The following is a 17,271-nucleotide window of genomic DNA, read 5'->3' on the forward strand; positions in this document are numbered from 1 at the left end:
CTGTTTACCTGAACGGTGGGTGCACAGCCAGCCATCGTTTTTCCCACGGAAGCCTATTTACTTACACCATTGACGATCATCACCAGTGATACCCCCGGCTGGTGCATGAAGTGTATGAATGAAGGCACATCCGGTGCTAGGCTTATCGTAGGTTGCTCCCCACCAATCAATCTGAGCAGAACGCCTGGCGTACGCCGCGGCACTCTCTAACTGCGCATACCAAGCACGCCACAAATATGTCTTGAGCCCCCTGGCAGGGGCGGTCGATAAGGTCCGCCTAAAGTCAAAACGGGCATGTAGAATACCACTAGTAGCCTGCGGGTTGCACAGAAGATAAGAAAGTCTATATCTCCATTCTGACGCACGGGGGAAATGCATGGCACCACCATCGGCAGCATGAATGGTGACAACTAGAATGACGGCTTGACTCGCGCGGTTGGGAGTCAGCTTACACCTGTGACAGTAGAGTTTCGAGCTTTCAACCACCCAATAGCGAAACAGTGACCGAAGACGGTAATGGTTGGACTGGCTCAATACCAATAATGTGGTGATATGCCACAGTAGGCCGAATTGCAATTCGTTGAATTACACACTTGGCTGCTCCTCGTGCCGTGCGAGGGCCAAAGCCAATTGCATTTATGTATCCATATCAATCGAGATAAGAATAGCTTCTCCCTTTCAACCCTTGCTTGAAGAAATAGGAGCGTGTTTTCCCGCCCAACACGTAGTCATCCGAACTATTAGTGTCCACGGCATTGTATATATATTTATGTATATATTATCCACATGTATAGTACCTTCCAATGATCAAACAATTTCCAGGACTAACAGGGATAAGATACTACCGGGATCTCTGTAGACGTGCTGGATTTGTAGCCTATCATCTACCCGGCTGACGATGGCCTGCCAATCCTCGAATGTCCTCTCCAGCGTGTTTGTAAATTGGTGAAGTAGTAGGTCATTGCAGCGCATCACGCGTTCCTCGGTAGCTGGAATGGAGCCCGTCTTCGGTAGAACGATATCTGCGATAAAGATCCTGCTCTTTGGTCCCATGGCGGGCACGATACTGCGAAGAATCTTAATCGCCTCCTGGTTCGGCCAGTCATGGAGGATCTGGCGCAGTAGATACACAGCGGCACCCTTGACTGGCTGCAAGTGGAACAAGGAGTGGCCCTGGAAGCGGATACGACTGGTTACCGAGAGAGGCAGCTGGCGTTCCTCTAACCGCTTGATGCTGTCGGAGACCACGTCTGGGAGGTCTTGAACCACGAAGCGTAGGCTCGGAAAGCTTTCTGCCAGGGTTATGCTCGCATGGCCGGTGGAGCCGCCCATCTATCGGTCTTGGTTAAGTAGTGCATGGCAGAGGACCTGGGACACGAAAGGCTCACATCAACTACGACCCCATCGCCGAGTGATGACCAGTCAAAGCTTTTGCACAAATGGCAGGTGTCAAAAGGGCCGGTAGTAGACACGGCTCTCATAGAATTAGCAAACTCCACTGTGCGGGCAGGATCCTGCGCAATGTAGTCGAAAAAGGTGCCACGATGGTCAAAGGCGAGGTTATGCGCCGTTTCATTCAGTTGCTTGCTATCTGCCCAAGTGGCAGTAGCATTCACACTCTGTGTTGCAGTGGGAAAAACGGTGTTAGCAAAGTATTGGCCCCAATAGGCCAAACTTGGATCACTGGCTAGCTTGCGCGAGACGGCGCTATGGGCAACCATCCCCGTCGGTCCAGACTCCTGGAAGAGGTGACATGTCATGGCGAGGCGAAGGTGACTCCGCAGCAGGTTGTCCGGCACGTTGGCCAGGCAAGACAACTCTTGGTATGAGATGGTGCCCTCCTGCGGCACAAGAGATGGAATTTCGAAGTGCAGCAACCATCGTACAGAACTAATAACTTGGAGCTGCAATGTGAAAGCACACAAGACCGCTATCGTCAGCTATTCATGCGCCGAGAGCAACTCAGTGGCAGGGAGGGATGAGTAGGAGAGGACATGCGAACATCGACCGTTAAATTAGTCAGGACGTTACCTGGATCCCGGGTGAGATGCAGCAGCTGAAATGCGGCTTCTGCCAGCTGTAGTTGGGCCGTGCCGATTGCCGTTGGTACGGTGGTCTCGCTGGGCAGCGTTGACGGCTCATCTTTGAGTGTTTTAAGGTGGCTGATGATAATCCCGGCGCTGGAAGCCACCTGGTTGGCATAGCGTTCCAGCTGGGAGGAGAGACAATCGGCCATCACTGCGTAGAACTCTGCTATTATGCTTAACTTTGAGGGCGACGAGGAAGTTGTTTGAACGGTGTAACAACTGAGATGGACAAGGGAGTTTAAGTCGAGTCTCTACCATGATGCCCTGAAATTGACAGATGGGGAACATGAAGGGGGCCTTGGCGAGCCATAAACTGAATTTAAGAGCAGGCAAGGGACGAGAAGAGGCTGTGATCTTGGTCATGGACGCCATCCGTTCATGTCTCAATCTGTAGATTATAGATTGGTTCTAGACCTGGCCAGCCCTGCCTCGGCTGATCACAGAAGCAGTCAGCTGCAAGCATTGTTAGCCCCTCAAGGTGGCACGATCAAGAAAATCGAATTCTTGCACTGGCAAGCTGGTGCGACATTCATGTGGCGCAGACACAAGCGGTCATGATCTGGCCCTGATAGGATGGTGTACTTTTCTTGGTCGTCCTGCTGGCATGCTGGTCTTCCCTATGAATCCAAAATGCTACAGCACTTGACTGCTGTTTCCCCAATACCAGCGTCACTATTCCGGCTACCCATCTGGAGGCAGCTCTGCTTATCCCAATGTCAGACACTGCGCGGATTCTAGGCGGGCCATCCGCTTCTTCATCGCGGGATGGGGGTATGGAACTGAACAGCTTTACGGAGGTTTCCCAGACAAATTCCCGATCTCACAGTACGAAGGAGGAAGAAGGACAGGTAGATGACCAACAACGGCCTGCGCGGGAGGAGGAAACCGGCGTTCTGGGTGGCTACAAGCTGGTATTGGTGACCATCGGGCTCTGCTTCTGCATCTTCTGTACCTCGCTCGACAATACCATCGTGGCCACCGCGGTGCCCAGAATCACGCAGCAATTCCACTCGCTGGATGATGTGGGCTGGTATGCGAGTGCCTACCTACTCACGACTTGCGCCGTGACTCTCACCTTTGGCCGTCTCTACACCTTCTTCCCCATCAAATGGGTGTATCTCAGTGCGTTATTGATCTTTGAACTGGGATCGTTTATCTGCGGCATTACCCCTTCGTCGCTGGGTCTCATCTTGGGCCGCGCTGTGGCCGGCCTTGGGGGAGGGGGCCTCCTCTCGGGTTCCCTTCTCATCATCAGTCAATGTGTGCCCTCAGCCCGACGCCCTGCTTTCTCGGGCTTCATCATGAGCATCTTTGCGGTGGCGAGCGTGATTGCACCTCTGTAAGAAAGCAACCCAAACGGCCGTTCCGTCGTAAGACCAAAATTCAACTCTTGATGACTGCAGGCTAACAACCCCATGCTTTGCCGGTTCGTAGGATGGGGGGCGCATTCACCGACCACGTCTCGTGGCGCTGGTGTTTCTATATCAATCTTCCATTTGGCCTCGTCAGTGCTGTTGTCATCCTCTTCACGTTCCAGCACACCAAGCCAGTTATACAGGCAAGCCTGCGGGAAAAGGCGGTTGGCCTTGATCCCTTGGGGACGGCCACCTTCCTGCCAGGCATTGTGTGTCTCCTGCTAGCCACTCAATGGGGAGGTGCTCAATATCCCTGGGGTGACGGTCGGGTAGTCGCTCTATTTGTTCTCTTCGGCGTCCTGCTTGTATGCTTCATAGGGCTGCAACTGTGGGCTCGGGAGCGAGCCACCGTCCCACCGCGGCTGCTCCGTGGCCGCAATATCTGGGGCTCAGCCCTGTACGGCTTTTGTCTGAACGGTGCCATGTTTACTTTCGTCTACTACCTCCCCATCTGGTTTCAGGCGGTTCAGGGGGCCTCGGCGACGGAGTCCGGGATACGGAACCTGCCGCTCGTCATATCAAATGTGGTATTCGCCATCATCTCCGGTGTGCTGGTGAGCATGACCGGCTACCTTGGCCCGTTCATGCTCCTGAGCGCGGCCATGGCTAGTATCAGTGCTGGGCTGCTGTCGACGCTGCAGCCGAGCTCCGGCGCAGGGGAATGGATTGGGTACCAGGTACTCTTGGGACTCAGCATTGGGGTGGGCTTCCAGGTGCCTATCTTCGTCGTCCAGACTACGCTAGCCTCGACAGATATCCCCACCGCCACCGCGCTGATGACTTTCATCCAGCTCCTGGGTGGTGCCATTTTCGTCTCTGTGGCACAAAACATGTTTCGCAATCAGTTGGCGACCGACATCCGCACGGTCTTGCCGATGCTGGATCCTACGGCCGTGATCAATGCCGGTCCCACTAGTCTCCGGGGGATGTATTCGGGGGAGACTCTCACGACTCTAGTTGCTCTGTATAACGATGCTGTGGTACACACGTTCTACCTTGCCATTGGCCTGGCTGCCGCTTCATTCCTCGCCGCTACGGTCATCCAGTGGCGACCCTTGGCCAAGGCTGTCGGGGAGTAGGATCTGTAGAGCCGGCAACGATTTACAGGGCGACTGGCCTGCTATACATGTTTTATCGAATCCTAGCATATCATCAATGTGAATCCTACCGTAATGATTTTGCCTTCTGCGAATCTTCGAGGTTGGTTCCATAAGGCTCCAGAGACGTGGACTCCGGTACAAAATCTGAATTTCAGAGTGCACATATAGCCCCTCACTCCCTATGGTTCAACGAAGGAGGAATGCGATAGACTGACGCATAAGGCACAAACGCAGTGTCATCTTGTATCACGTCCATCATGCCCGATGCTACCGGCCTCATGTCCTTGTCAGGCTTTGTCTTGTCATCATAAGGATCTGTGTCCGGAAAGGTAGAGACGACGAACCTGACGGTTGCAGGCCGACTCTGCGTGTCACGTCAGGCGACGCACCAGTGCTGACACCATGTAGTGGTACATACATTCCGTACGAAATGCATTTATCTCCTCAAGATCCAAGTATTCTCCGGCCTCATCGTGTTCCATACACAGCGAAGGTCCTGCCATATGGGGGTCAGTGGCCTGGATTTTCGCATTCAGAACTCACCAGATGTTCCACCATAGGTCTGAATCGCTATCCCAGTCCAGATCCAGGCCTAGAGTTCAGTCCTGCAACGTAAGTTGGCCTCTTCTCTTCCTGGTACTCCGAGTCGCCTAGATCGCCCGGAGGCAGTGTAACGCAAGGGGGACTTGCTCACCCCCTTGCCGTTGGGCATGCAATAACAGGGCCCGCCACTAAATTTGACGCAATCAGTCGGCCGGCTCGCAGGGGTCAGTTTCATGGTCTGTCTCTTCCCACATCTTTCGACCACGCCGTCACCCTTACAACGCTTCCGGTCTCCAGCCATGGCCTGCCTCTTTTACCGAGTGGCTGGCGGCCGAACACAGAGTTTGACGGAGATGGGGGGTGGGATGAGAAATAGACTCGCATGTGTGTATAAACACATACTCGGGCTCCCTACTGACTGTTTCGTGGAGGTCTAGATGCTTCATAGTATATTTTCGAACCTGGAATGATCATTATCAAAACTGCGAAAGTTCAACATGTTGGCTCTCTACCTGGTACGGCCAGACTCCAGACGTTCCTGTCTAACCTGTATGCACCCTGCAAACCCGCTGACTCGCAGGCTTTGCCATACAGATTGCAGGCCTCTTGGTCGGGTTGCTGGTTTACCGGCTGCATCTTGACCCCCTCTCGCATATTCCCGGCCCGTTCTTAGCCAAATTCATCCCGGTGAGCTGGAGGACCTCCCCCCTTGCACCATTGTCAGTAGGCTCATCGGTGATGTCAGATTTGCAATATCCGAATGCTCCACACGGGGCGAATAGTGTTCACCTTCAGAGAGCTTCACGACACCTATGGTGAGTCTCAATGCTAATCCGAGCTGACAGAGAGACTGATCAATTTCTGCTTGTAGGCCCTGTAGTTCGCATCGGACCCAGCGAGCTATCGTTTGCGACCGTCACGGCCTTCGACAGCATCTATGGGTTCGAAGGGGAAAAGAAATTCACCATCTATGGGAGTCGAAGAGGCGTCGTGTCAAGTGCTAGTGGCACAGACGAGTCGCTGGGTAATGCCACCAGCAAGGAAAGTCGTCGGAAGCTCCGTCCCTTGATAACAAGCACACTAAATGAACTTATGGCCTCCAGCGCTGAGGAGTACTGTCACTTGGCCTTGACTGAGCAACTGGCAGCCCATCGCGTGGGTCAGGATGGATCAACGCCCATCTCCTTGTCCACGTTGAACTACCGGTATCTGTGGCAATTGGCCAACATGGTAGCCTTTGGCAATCGCGGTCAGGAAGCACACCGAGGTACGCCCTAGGTCTGAGCAAAAACGAGGTTGTGGGAGGCAGATACTGATCCGGGGGACTAGAAACGTTCAACCCCCACATCCGCTGGCCCAGCCCCTTCGTGTCTTTCATAGACTTGCTCTTCATCTTCTGCTCCCGGGCTACGATCCAACAGCATGCGAGGACTGCCTACAAGGCCTGGCAAGCCATCCGCTTCGTCTGCAGACAGACCACCCAGGGGCCACAGGTCGACTTCATCGCCGATGATTCAACGTTTCCAGACAATCTGCACAGACGCTTACGACAGGCCGCGGAGAAGGCTGGGCTTGATGATGTCTCGGACTTCACGCTGCTGGTTAACAGCATGATCCTCCGGTGAGTTCCTACGTCACCCCGGGGGCCAAAATGACAAAACGCAAACTAAGCTGCCCACAGATTCAGTGTTTATGGAACGTCCGATCACATGATAAACGCCGTGTTCTACTACTTGCTTCGGCATCCACAATGCCTGAAAAGGCTGGAAAAGGAGGTTTTGAATGCGGGAACCTCGGTCGAGGAGCTCTCGGATAACCGCCTGGCCAAGTTGCCCTACCTTAACGCGTGCATAAACGAGACCTTCCGTATTTCGCCCGCTTTTAACGGAGGGATCTTACAGCGAGTGTCTTGCGGAGCGACAGTTGACGGTGTCTATGTTCCACCGGGGGTAAGCGACAGCTGAATTCCCTTTGCTCTTTGCCCTTCTCTGTCCTGTACCTGCACAGCACAGACAATGATTGACTGACTTTGCCCAAACCAGGTTGCGGTGACAGTCGATAATTACACCCTCGGCCGTTCCAAACAGTACTGGGAGAATCCGGATGCCTTTTGTCCGGAGCGTTGGCTCGAATCGAGCGATAAAAATGTCTTCAAGGCATCTCGGCCTTTCCTCATCGGCTCCCGTCAATGCCCAGGCCGCCAGATGGCCTACCAGATGTTCCGTATCCTAGTGGCCAAGCTAGTGTACCTCTACTCTATGGAATTAGTCAACAAGGACTTTGATATCGAACGGGACACATTCTGTGGGTTACACTGGGCGGACCTCGAGGTAGATGCAATCTTGAAGCCGCGAACCGACGTCCTGGGCTATTGACTTGTTCTGTTCCATATTTCCGGGGTATCAACTCTGGTCTCACATTTCATTGTGCTTCTGATGCATCTTCCGCCATTTTGTGATATTCCCTTGCTCTAGTAGGGAGGGCCAGTCAGGATAGCGCTTTATGTGGCGAACCCAGGTCATTCAGTGGGGAGGAGCTAGATGGAGTTGGCCCTGTCTTAGTCTCCTGCAAATTTAACAGTGCCCTGTTTTACGACCCTGCCTATACCCAGCAAGCGCAGTTGGCGGCATATTGTGGGGAAACCATCATTGTGAGTCGATGCTGCGGCACGCACACAGACGTCGGGTATATTGCGGTTTCCGTCATTCCCTTCTGTTCCTGTTGCTATATGCTATATAAATGCCAGCTAGTATTCTACTAAATGACAAATATGATCGACTGTTGGTCGAGCATCACGAGTCAGGATGCTCTCTCCTCGTCCATCTTCGACACTGCACAAACATACGTGACCCATAACAGCCTCAACATTTGCTACATCGATCATTGGCCGGACAAAACATTTCATGTCTGAAATAATCAAGTAACAACTAGTAGGAAGCCCTGAAAAGTAGGTACTGATACCCGATCTCACCTCAGCCTGCTTACGTAGACCCCAAGACCAGTCCAGGTGATGTCTGGGCAGGCCAGAATGAAATACGAGTAATGACTCCCATAGCAGGGCTGGAAAGCTGAATTCTAAGATCTCCAATGAGATGTATAGTTAGGCATACCACGGAACATGTGGATGCGACTTGCTCCTCTCATGATGACTCGATTCACGTCGCATGATTGGCCTCTCTGCATACCAACATTCCTCACGAACAAGCCTGCGCTTGGCATCCACCTGACATTTTCACCAGTCGGTATTTAATCCTTCGACGACGAAGATGACCGATAGCTATTTCTGATTATTCAAAAAAAAATCATCCAAATCTATATCCTGATCATCATGCATTTCTGGTGGACGGCCATTTCGGCCGGGTTATTGTGCCTCCCCCAGGCATTGGGAAGATCCGACTCGCCGAATTATACAGTCGAGGAGCTTTGGAAGCTTGAAACAACCTTCTGGGATAACTTCTTATATCCTGCCAATGTCGAGCAAATGGAGGCGATCAATTCGACCCTATTTACCCCGGATGTACGTCACCGAGTCCAGTTTCCCTCACCGCATCGCTGACACCTACAGGTACAAGGACGAGTCGACATCACCCGGGTGTTTAACGGCAGCGAATTAAACACAGAATATATCTTCGGACTATTCTCCGACCCTGATCACGTCAGCTTAGTCGGAGTGCCCGTTGACTACAGCATCGTGCAGTTCATAGCCCAGGGGAACATCGCATCCGCAACCACCGTCGTAACATTCAACGCCACCTCATTTGGCAACCTGTTGATACCAGTCACCATTGACACGTGGATCATGTGGGATTCCAACGGACAGATCGTGCAATATGATGCCACTTTCCGCTGGTTCGGGTTTCTGCTGGATACCCTGGTGGAGACGCTGGCTGCGTCCATCAACGGCACCACCAGCGAGGCTACGGCGGCATTGACCCAGCTTCTTGCCACGACTATCTGCGCAACGCATGATCAATACTGCACTGGAGCCAACCAGCAATATGATAACAATACGGCTTGTTATGACTTCCTGACTACGGCGATCCCGCTCGGCAAGGACTACGAGCTGGGTCGGAATACCCTGTTGTGTCGGGAGGTTCATGAGCACATGGTGCAGTATGATCCCGCCCTGCACTGTCCACATATCGGACCGACTGGGGGGGATTACTGCGTGGATGATCAGACGTATGCGCAGAAGGTCCTCCAGAAGTACTTCAACCAGTCGTGGATTGTGGGTGTGCCTTCGACTGGAGATATCTGGCTGGGAGACTGATGGTGACTGGGAGCTGCTTGTTGGCTGATATAGATAGACGTGTACTGGATTCTTTTACCCGATTATAAGTATATGATTTTCTGGAAAGTGATAGAATACAGAGATTTTCATTTCACGAGCGACGGCCAGAGTCCGTGGATCCTCGTAACTGTATTAACTGTAGTCGATTTTCCATCTGCTGCAGAACATTCTGTCTTATTCACTTCACTCTGCTATTCTTCATCCGGGAATGGCGACTCCAGGGGCTCATCTGGCCAGAGAGACTCGTACAGCTCCCGGGCCAGCTTCCATTCATACCAGTACCCATCGGAACTGGCACATATCAGCAGTGTCTCACATCAGTCGAGGATGTGCCCTACCTTAGAAGAAACTGTTTCGGGGCCAACACATGGGCGCGCAGCAGGATACAGCCCACCACCGTATCGTATGGCTTGCGAGCCGTCTTCACGAATTCAAATTTCCTGATTGTCCGAGGCTGAATGATTAGACGATCATGAGAATCTTTTGCCACACCGTTGATGTCGATTCCGTCCATCTCATCGACCACAGGCGGTGTGACTTCGTCATCTCTTGGATCGTCGGTTGGACCGGACAAGGGGATGTCAGTCGCATCGAGCACGCGCTGAGCATCGCGGACGAGCTGGGGCCAGGCGGTTACCCACTCCGTGCTGTGGGTGTCGCGGACGCCGTAGTAGTGGGTATATCTGCCAATGTGAGATTCAAGCTGATCCCATCGGTACCATGGACTTACCCCATAGTGAACTTGGTGTTAGATTCTTTCTAGATATCAAGGGGTTGTCTTCGGTTGGTAATGGCCACAGAATCGTGAGTATTACGGGTGAAGACTTGGCAGGCATTCATTTATTTACAGAAAACAAGCGAGACTGGGCAGACAATATGAGGCAAGCAGCCCATGAAATGAAATCAGTATGACCTAGCATAGTCTAGGTTCCTCCCAGAATCTACCATGGGTCCCAGCCTTGGTCTTCAGAAGGATTTGGCCTCGCGCATTTTATACTCCGGCAAAGGACTGCGTCCTCCGCGATACCACAGCCCTGTGTTCTTCCTATCTTTGTCGTCCAACGACTCAGCAGCCCGTAAGCCAAAAGCGACGTCCTTTCCAGGGTCCTCCTCCACCCACTGACACCGACTAAAAGCCGTCTGGAGTTCCTGGTAATTGAAATCACCCCGTCCGTGGTAGTGCCGACCCAGCAGCGGGATGATTGCCTGGCTTGCTACCGGGCTGTAGTAGTGTGGGATGCGCGAGAACAAATGATGAGTGACGTGGTCGGTCGAGATATGATGGAAGAAATGCGTCCCAATGATGCCAAAGTCGCGGTCCATCGTTGCGGTCGCGCCACGCAAGAAGTTCCACGATTCAGGGGTATATTTTGGCATGGATGGATGGGTATGATGCAGATACGTGATCATTACTACTCAGTAGCTCGTCAGACAGTGTCCTGATTTGCCAGGAACAAAGCGGAGGCACATACCAATCCAGTGGTTCACCCATGTCCACGGCACAATATAAACCCAAAAGAGCGTCTCGAACGAGCCAAACCGCAGGTAAAGCTGATACAGGCCAGCAATCACAGCCAAGCAGCCCAAATCCGACAGCACGATGGACAGCCACTCGGAGGGATAGAACAATGCTCCCTGGGGATCAAAATGACTGTGGCGCCACATCGACATGCCCTTCTTGGGGACCGCTGTTGGAGGGCAGGTAATATTGGTCAGGATATACCAGTTCCAACCGATGGTCTGCTGCAGCAGAATGCGGAGGAAGAGGACCACCGGTGCATCCTGTCCGATCTCCTCGAGCACCTCGACGGCCTGGCCGATCTTGTCGGCGTAGGACTGGCGCAGCGGCGGCACATAGTTCAGATCCTTTTCAATGTGATTTGCGTAGATATGGTGTCGTCGATGGGTTGACTTCCACGAGAAATAGGGGGCAAGCAGGCAGGAGTGCAGCATGAATCCGACACTGTCGTTCAGTACACTCCAGCGTGAGAAGCCGCTATGGCCGCAGTCGTGTGCAATCACCCAGAGGCCCGTCCAAACAATGCCTTGACAGATCCCGTATACATTGACCGTGAGATAGTAGAGCAGTGACGAATTTTGCACGGCGCTGGTTTGTAGCAGCTGATACAGCGCGGTCAGGAGGATGCCCGAGTATACCAAATCACGAAACAGGTAGAAGAACGACCAGAACAGCGATGGCGTGAAGCAGTACTCGGGCACCGCGCGGCGAAGATCGTCTACCGTCACTGTCTCATTTAGATTCTACATACGCACGAATCAGTAGATGTAGGACAACTAGTAAAATAGATAGTCTCGCCTACCCCTCCCTCGACGAGATGTGTTGGATGCGGTTCTGCGACCGTGCGGAAGCCGGTCTTTCCTCGCTCCATGGCGACTGTCTGCTATAGGGATGATTGCACTAGTCAATAACTCGCAAAGATGACCGAGCAGGGACATTTCCTCAGTCCTTAAATAAAGTACCAACTTCATCATCACCCCCTCTACCAGCAGGGTCGGATTACTGAAAGCGGCCTCGAGTGGCAATCAGGCGTCCCACGCAGAATGGGGCCAGTAAGATGATCCATACGGTCTATGATAAGCAGGATAAAGTTGTGAATACTCGAGCTTCGGTGTGCCAGGGAGTCCTCCAAAATCTTACTTGCATGGATGAGACTTGGGAATCCAATGGCACTAGAGGAATGGCAATCGATGGAAGATCTGCATCCCTCAGGGTCCGCGGATAACTGTCTAATTGGACCTCGTGCCTTATGACCTGTCACGCCTGATCGGCTGTCTTATGCACACTTCGGTGAAGCTCGTCTGGATGGTAAGCAGGTGGATTAATGCTGCTTCTCTCGAATGTAATCGACTCATTCTACCTTACCTTTCTTCCTGCGCCATAAAAATGTCCCCAGCTTACCACATTCCTCATCGTAACCTTCTTCTATTCCACACATGTTCATTAGAACGGTCTCACGTCCCCGAATACCGAGCGAGATGTCTAGATGGACTCGATGCAGAGGAGATGGTTGTACCACAGGAAACTCTACCACTACACAATGGCAAGCACAATGCATCCGTGAGTTGTCAAGAACCATTGGCAGGATTTGATTCGTCACTGGATGTCTTGTGCATGCGATTAAGACAGTCAGACCTTAATCTACCTCCTCGACACAAACAACTACCGTCAATAGACATAATATCCCGCCGTGACAGGAATGACTTTGCTCGCTCGTATCAGTCTTTCCTCGGATTTTTTAGGTGCAATGACCCTGCATGTCCGACACCTTAAATACGAGGGGGCGAATAGATAAGACTTAGATTTACCTATGAAGCCCTGAACAACAGTTTGAATTCTTCGCTCATAAAAAACAATCATTCTACTATTGAATTATCTTGATTATTCTATCTGATCATTATTATCATACACAAACGTCGTATCAACCTATGCATCCGTCCCCAGAGCAAACACGTCGGCAATCTCAGTGATATTCTTCCCCTGGGAGAGCAATAATCCCAGCAGAATGCGCGACTTCTGGGGGTTCAGATATCCGCTAGCAATGTGAGTGGCCGTGTCGCTGCTCACGTCCGACAGCGGCACCTCCCCATTCACCGTGCGCATACTCTGCACGACGGGGATCTCCAGCCGGTTGATGACATCCTCGATGGCCTCGTTGAAGGAGGTCGTCACGCCGCCAGCACCAGCCCCGGCAATCTAATCTCGTCAGCAATCATCCCTACTTCCAGGAGATTCTCAGATCATCACACTTACCACAATACCTTCGGCACCACTGGAGATGGCATTGTACAGAGTATCGTTGTGCATATCCTCATACGAGAACAGGATATCCACGCGGGGAATCTCCGTCACATTGGCAATGTCAAAAGCCACCTTACCGGTAGGCTTGACAGGGGGATAGAAGAAGAACGGCGTGTTGGAGATCATCTCGCCCAGAAAGCCCATCTCCATGGCCTTGAAGGTGTCCATCGTGTTGGCATTGGTCTTGGTCACATAGTAGGCCGAGGCAATGCGATCATTCATGACCACCATGGCACCACGATCGCGCGCCGACGACGAGGCCGCCACCGTCACGGCTTCGAGCAGGTTGAAGGGCCCGTCCGCCGAGATGGCCGTGGACGGACGCATGGCACCCACGATGACAATCGGCTTGCCGCAGTTGACGGTGGCGTCCAGGAAGAAGGCGGTTTCCTCGAGGGTGTCGGTGCCGTGGGTGATGACGGCGCCGGCCATGGTCGGGTCGTCGCACACGACGCGGTTCAGCTTCTTAGACATGGAGATCAAGATATCCGAGGTGATGTCCTCGCTGCCCACGTTGGCGACCTGCACTCCGGCCACGTTGGCCACGTCCAGCATGGACGGGACGGCATCGATGAGGGAGAGTACCCCGACGGCCCCGGAGGTGTAGCCGGTCGTAGCGGTGGAGCTGGAGTCGGAGCCAGCGATGGTACCTCCTGAATGCAGTTAGCTATTGAGCAGAGCGCTGGAATCATAGTCAATCAACCCACCCGTTGCGAAGATAGTCACATTCGGCAGGGTCGTGTTCATCTGGGTAAAGTTGAGACCATTGGCATTGGTAAAGACAAAGGTCTCATTGGTATCCCGGGAGTAGAGCAGCGGAGAGGCCGAGGCGAGAGTAGCCAAGGCCGAGACGAGGATAGGCTTGAGAGGCATGATGCAGACTGATCAGATGGTAGATTGGCTGTTACTATACTGTTCATCTTGCCTACTTTCCAGCATTTATACCCCATGATTCCCGGGTGTATCCGGAATCTGCAGTGATTGCAGTTGGAGATGTTCTTGGGTTGTGGAGACTTGCTATCGTGTTTCTTATCAGAGTTTCTCCACGTGGAGTCGACATGGCAGACTATCTGCTAGAAGAAGTCAGGGTCCATGACTAGTAAGTGGAAACTGATAACGAGGATGTTGATTGATAATGGGCTTGGCCCCGATATCGGTCCCGATAAGCCCAACGGCCGGGAAGGTCCACCCGATGCAATGAGACAATTCTCCATAATCCTTCTAGAAGCAGTTATCTTCACCCATGATGACAGCCCGGCAATATGTCATCTTATCTTGTTGTTTGTCATCAAGGTCCCAGGCTTCAATTCAGAACATTTGAAATCGCGTTCACCGTAGATTGTCATTCTACCTGATTTGACACTGGCGTTTGCATGATGCAACAGACATATATTATCAAGGCAGCTGGTAGCTCGTAGTAGTACAATATTACTTGCTAGCAGCGTGTTTATTCTAGAAATAGTACCAGTATCACTAGTGCTCCTAGCTGAAAACTACTATATGGCTCTAGTAGTTGAGGGTCATATTTTCAAACCTCGTACCCCTTGACTTTGATTCCACTAGTTGACAGTAGATAGTAGTTATAGTGGTTTCCACAACCTGACCCTTCCTGCGTAGCCTTCATCTCCACAGTTCTACCCGTCATGCTGCCATACGATCATCGACTATACCGAGGTGACTTTAAATTGGTGCGACGTGTGCCCTGTCACCACTCCAGCAGTGTTATAGATCTCCGGTTGATGAAACGCCCCCAGCGCCTGCAGTTGTACAGGGCTGCTGATCTGGAGTTGGCGCAGGATCTCCACCACGGCTGCATAGAGGATCTCTCGATTGCCATCCTCAATCTTGACCGCGATACCCAACGCGCCGCTGATCCCCAGTTGTCGCGTGGAGTCTGATGCACGCACCCCGATGGCATAACAGCCGTCCGCTCCCACCTTCCCAATTAAAGCCCCCTCAAATGCCTGCATCAACATGGTGCAGAACCGACCCTCTCCCCCCACCAGTTCCGGATGACCCGCCATGGCGCGAAAGATGCGACCGAGGGCCTGCGTTCGGGAAGACGAGTGACCCGAAGGAGCTGCATCAGCGGCATTGGCGATACTGGCGTACATGCTAGCCAGATGCTGCAGGGGCAATGCCGGGGCCGGCAGATTACAGCCGTCAATGGCCCACTGGACACGATCCGCGGGCAAGCCTGCCAACTCCTCAACGGCGTGCGTCACCCGCTGCTGGAGGGGATGGGCGATGCAGTGGTAATCTGCAGTCGAGGCTCCCAAAGCTTTAGCACCGGCGAGCATGCCGGCATGCTTGCCCGAACAATTGTTGGCGATGGCTGTCGGCGTCCAATCCCGCTTGATCCAAGCTCGATTGACCGTCTCCGACAGCGCCGCATGACCTCCACAACGCAAGTCCTCTTCTTGCAGGTTAGCCTTGCGCAGCATGGCATGGGCACGGGCAAGATGGCGATCTTCGCTGCTGTGGGAGGCGCACATCAGCGCCAGATCCGCCTCGTCAAAGTCGAACTGCTCGAGGGCGCCGGTTTCCACGACCGCCAGGGCTTGGGCGGGTTTGGCGGCCGAGCGGGCGAGAGTGATTCGCGTGGGATTGCCCACGGCGTATAGAAGGCGGCCTGTGGCATCGGTGACGGCGGCGTGCACTTGGTGTCGATTCTCCACGACGCTGCCGCGATGGGTCACCACGTAGCCTGGGGCGGAATCGTTAGAAGACAGGTTGGGAGGAACGGTCATGTTGTATGATATGAGATGAGGTACATAGGAAGAGTTAACGCAGTCGCCATTTTTCAGCAAGTCAGACTTTTATAGGGGCCTTCCTGGGGCCTGGTTGTTGTCTCTTCGTTCTGGGTCCTTTTCTTCATGGTGGACGATGAGGATGGGGAGCTATTCCCAATGCGGTGCGCGGATGCGATGGAGACAGAAAAAGGTGGAGGATGACAGAAATGTTCGTTCATCTTGCGATATCCCATAGTAGATGGGATCGGTGTGTTTGTGAGGCAGTAGCATCAACCTAAAACACAACATCTTCGAATCAGAGATCGAAACAGAGTGAAAAGATACCATGGTGCGGGAGTACTTCTGTAGAAATCAACTCCAGACACGGTCGGGAATGTGATGGCGGCCTGAGGCGGTAAGGCAGTCAGGCGTCCTATTATTTCCGCCTTGTGGCCTAGCTGCCTGAAAAGGTATATTTTCTTCTGCCAACGAAGAGACTAGATTTGGGTACTATACAATATTCTAGTTTTGTCTGCTTTCTCCTCTCAAATGCTATGATGACTATTTTACCATCGATGTTCAGAATTGCAGTGCATGCTGGGGTGACGATGCGAGGACTAGTACTAGTATTATCATTTTAACATATAGTTATATACACTACTGAACCATTCAATGCCAGTATAGTGTACAAGTAGGATTAATCGATATTCTTCGGTTCTTTTCATGTCCTCACTAACAATAGCTTTCACTACAATTATCTCCTTCCTGTTCCTGTTCTGCTCTCGTATCGGAGCGGGCCGGAAGGTACCGACCGCCGGGTTGCTTCGGAGCTTTTCTCGTCCACGGGATGCCCCAAGTGTAGTTACCATTCTCCCATCAAGTTATAGAATGATGCACTCTGGTTACACTCGCTTCCCTCTCCTGCTAGTAGTAGTAGCCCGGCTCAAAGTACCGAATGGCTTCTGGCCTGACTGCTTGGCATGTCGCCATTCCACACGATGGCGGTCTACCAGCCAATCACTGGAAAGTGACCACGCACGGGGGCTGTCGATCCCCGACGATCGTGCCGTTGCAGAGAGGAGAAGAACAAGGTCGGACAAGCCTCGGCCAGACTCTGTGCAAGTATTCCCAATGTACCACCCCAGATGTGGGGAGGACCCTTTGCAAATACTCTCCGAAGTGTCCCCTCGTGCCCCTGCAGATCAATGCCATTGGAGATGCACCGTGCTTCGTGTGCCTGTCGATGGGACGGGAAGGTGAATAATGGAGTCCATGCGAATGGC

The 17,271-nt window shown here is 52.7% G+C and overlaps 9 protein-coding genes across 9 annotated transcripts; 3 read left to right on the forward strand and 6 right to left on the reverse strand.

The window, feature by feature from the left end:
- Positions 1–505: 505 nt before the first annotated feature.
- On the reverse strand, positions 506–2,384 carry ASPBRDRAFT_39215 (uncharacterized protein). The gene is made up of 3 exons (XM_067624101.1): positions 2,003–2,384; positions 1,389–1,904; positions 506–1,332 (listed from the first exon to the last, which is right to left on the reverse strand). Exons 1-3 carry the CDS (start codon positions 2,234–2,236, stop codon positions 808–810), a joined length of 1,275 nt encoding a protein of 424 aa, XP_067481375.1. The 5' UTR covers positions 2,237–2,384; the 3' UTR covers positions 506–807.
- Positions 2,385–2,774: 390 nt separating this feature from the next.
- ASPBRDRAFT_39216 (MDR family MFS transporter) lies at positions 2,775–5,043 on the forward strand. Its single transcript, XM_067624102.1, has 2 exons — positions 2,775–3,426; positions 3,522–5,043. The coding sequence occupies exons 1-2, from the start codon at positions 2,801–2,803 to the stop codon at positions 4,579–4,581; spliced, it is 1,686 nt and encodes a 561-aa protein (XP_067481376.1). The 5' UTR covers positions 2,775–2,800; the 3' UTR covers positions 4,582–5,043.
- On the reverse strand, positions 4,775–5,446 carry ASPBRDRAFT_27175 (uncharacterized protein; the record flags this gene model as incomplete). The annotated part of the gene is made up of 5 exons (XM_067622339.1): positions 4,775–4,966; positions 4,992–4,996; positions 5,021–5,098; positions 5,146–5,194; positions 5,297–5,446. 5 exons carry the CDS (start codon positions 5,444–5,446, stop codon positions 4,775–4,777), a joined length of 474 nt encoding a protein of 157 aa, XP_067481377.1.
- Positions 5,447–5,642: 196 nt separating this feature from the next.
- ASPBRDRAFT_192866 (uncharacterized protein) lies at positions 5,643–7,520 on the forward strand (the record flags this gene model as incomplete). Its single annotated transcript, XM_067620538.1, has 7 exons — positions 5,643–5,660; positions 5,740–5,832; positions 5,891–5,960; positions 6,017–6,412; positions 6,475–6,766; positions 6,827–7,094; positions 7,188–7,520. 7 exons carry the CDS (start codon positions 5,643–5,645, stop codon positions 7,518–7,520), a joined length of 1,470 nt encoding a protein of 489 aa, XP_067481378.1.
- A 918-nt stretch (positions 7,521–8,438) lies between these two features.
- On the forward strand, positions 8,439–9,544 carry ASPBRDRAFT_145890 (uncharacterized protein). Its single transcript, XM_067619251.1, has 2 exons — positions 8,439–8,662; positions 8,711–9,544. Exons 1-2 carry the CDS (start codon positions 8,474–8,476, stop codon positions 9,413–9,415), a joined length of 894 nt encoding a protein of 297 aa, XP_067481379.1. The 5' UTR covers positions 8,439–8,473; the 3' UTR covers positions 9,416–9,544.
- A 50-nt stretch (positions 9,545–9,594) lies between these two features.
- ASPBRDRAFT_204305 (uncharacterized protein) lies at positions 9,595–10,171 on the reverse strand (the record flags this gene model as incomplete). The annotated part of the gene is made up of 3 exons (XM_067621705.1): positions 9,595–9,727; positions 9,775–10,119; positions 10,167–10,171. 3 exons carry the CDS (start codon positions 10,169–10,171, stop codon positions 9,628–9,630), a joined length of 450 nt encoding a protein of 149 aa, XP_067481380.1. The 3' UTR covers positions 9,595–9,627.
- Positions 10,172–10,258: 87 nt separating this feature from the next.
- Positions 10,259–11,826, reverse strand: ASPBRDRAFT_204306 (uncharacterized protein; the record flags this gene model as incomplete). Its single annotated transcript, XM_067621706.1, has 3 exons — positions 10,259–10,848; positions 10,909–11,698; positions 11,758–11,826. The coding sequence occupies 3 exons, from the start codon at positions 11,824–11,826 to the stop codon at positions 10,403–10,405; spliced, it is 1,305 nt and encodes a 434-aa protein (XP_067481381.1). The 3' UTR covers positions 10,259–10,402.
- Positions 11,827–12,809: 983 nt separating this feature from the next.
- ASPBRDRAFT_170981 (asparaginase ahrA) lies at positions 12,810–14,270 on the reverse strand. Its single transcript, XM_067619699.1, has 3 exons — positions 13,964–14,270; positions 13,209–13,909; positions 12,810–13,151 (listed from the first exon to the last, which is right to left on the reverse strand). Exons 1-3 carry the CDS (start codon positions 14,127–14,129, stop codon positions 12,882–12,884), a joined length of 1,137 nt encoding a protein of 378 aa, XP_067481382.1. The 5' UTR covers positions 14,130–14,270; the 3' UTR covers positions 12,810–12,881.
- A 592-nt stretch (positions 14,271–14,862) lies between these two features.
- ASPBRDRAFT_438299 (asparaginase) lies at positions 14,863–16,384 on the reverse strand. The gene is made up of 3 exons (XM_067625068.1): positions 16,350–16,384; positions 16,074–16,283; positions 14,863–15,963 (listed from the first exon to the last, which is right to left on the reverse strand). Exons 2-3 carry the CDS (start codon positions 16,240–16,242, stop codon positions 14,921–14,923), a joined length of 1,212 nt encoding a protein of 403 aa, XP_067481383.1. The 5' UTR covers positions 16,243–16,283; positions 16,350–16,384; the 3' UTR covers positions 14,863–14,920.
- Positions 16,385–17,271: the final 887 nt, after the last annotated feature.

Source organism: Aspergillus brasiliensis (genome assembly GCF_001889945.1).
Source record: "Aspergillus brasiliensis CBS 101740 unplaced genomic scaffold ASPBRscaffold_3, whole genome shotgun sequence".
Classification (NCBI taxonomy): domain Eukaryota; kingdom Fungi; phylum Ascomycota; class Eurotiomycetes; order Eurotiales; family Aspergillaceae; genus Aspergillus; species Aspergillus brasiliensis.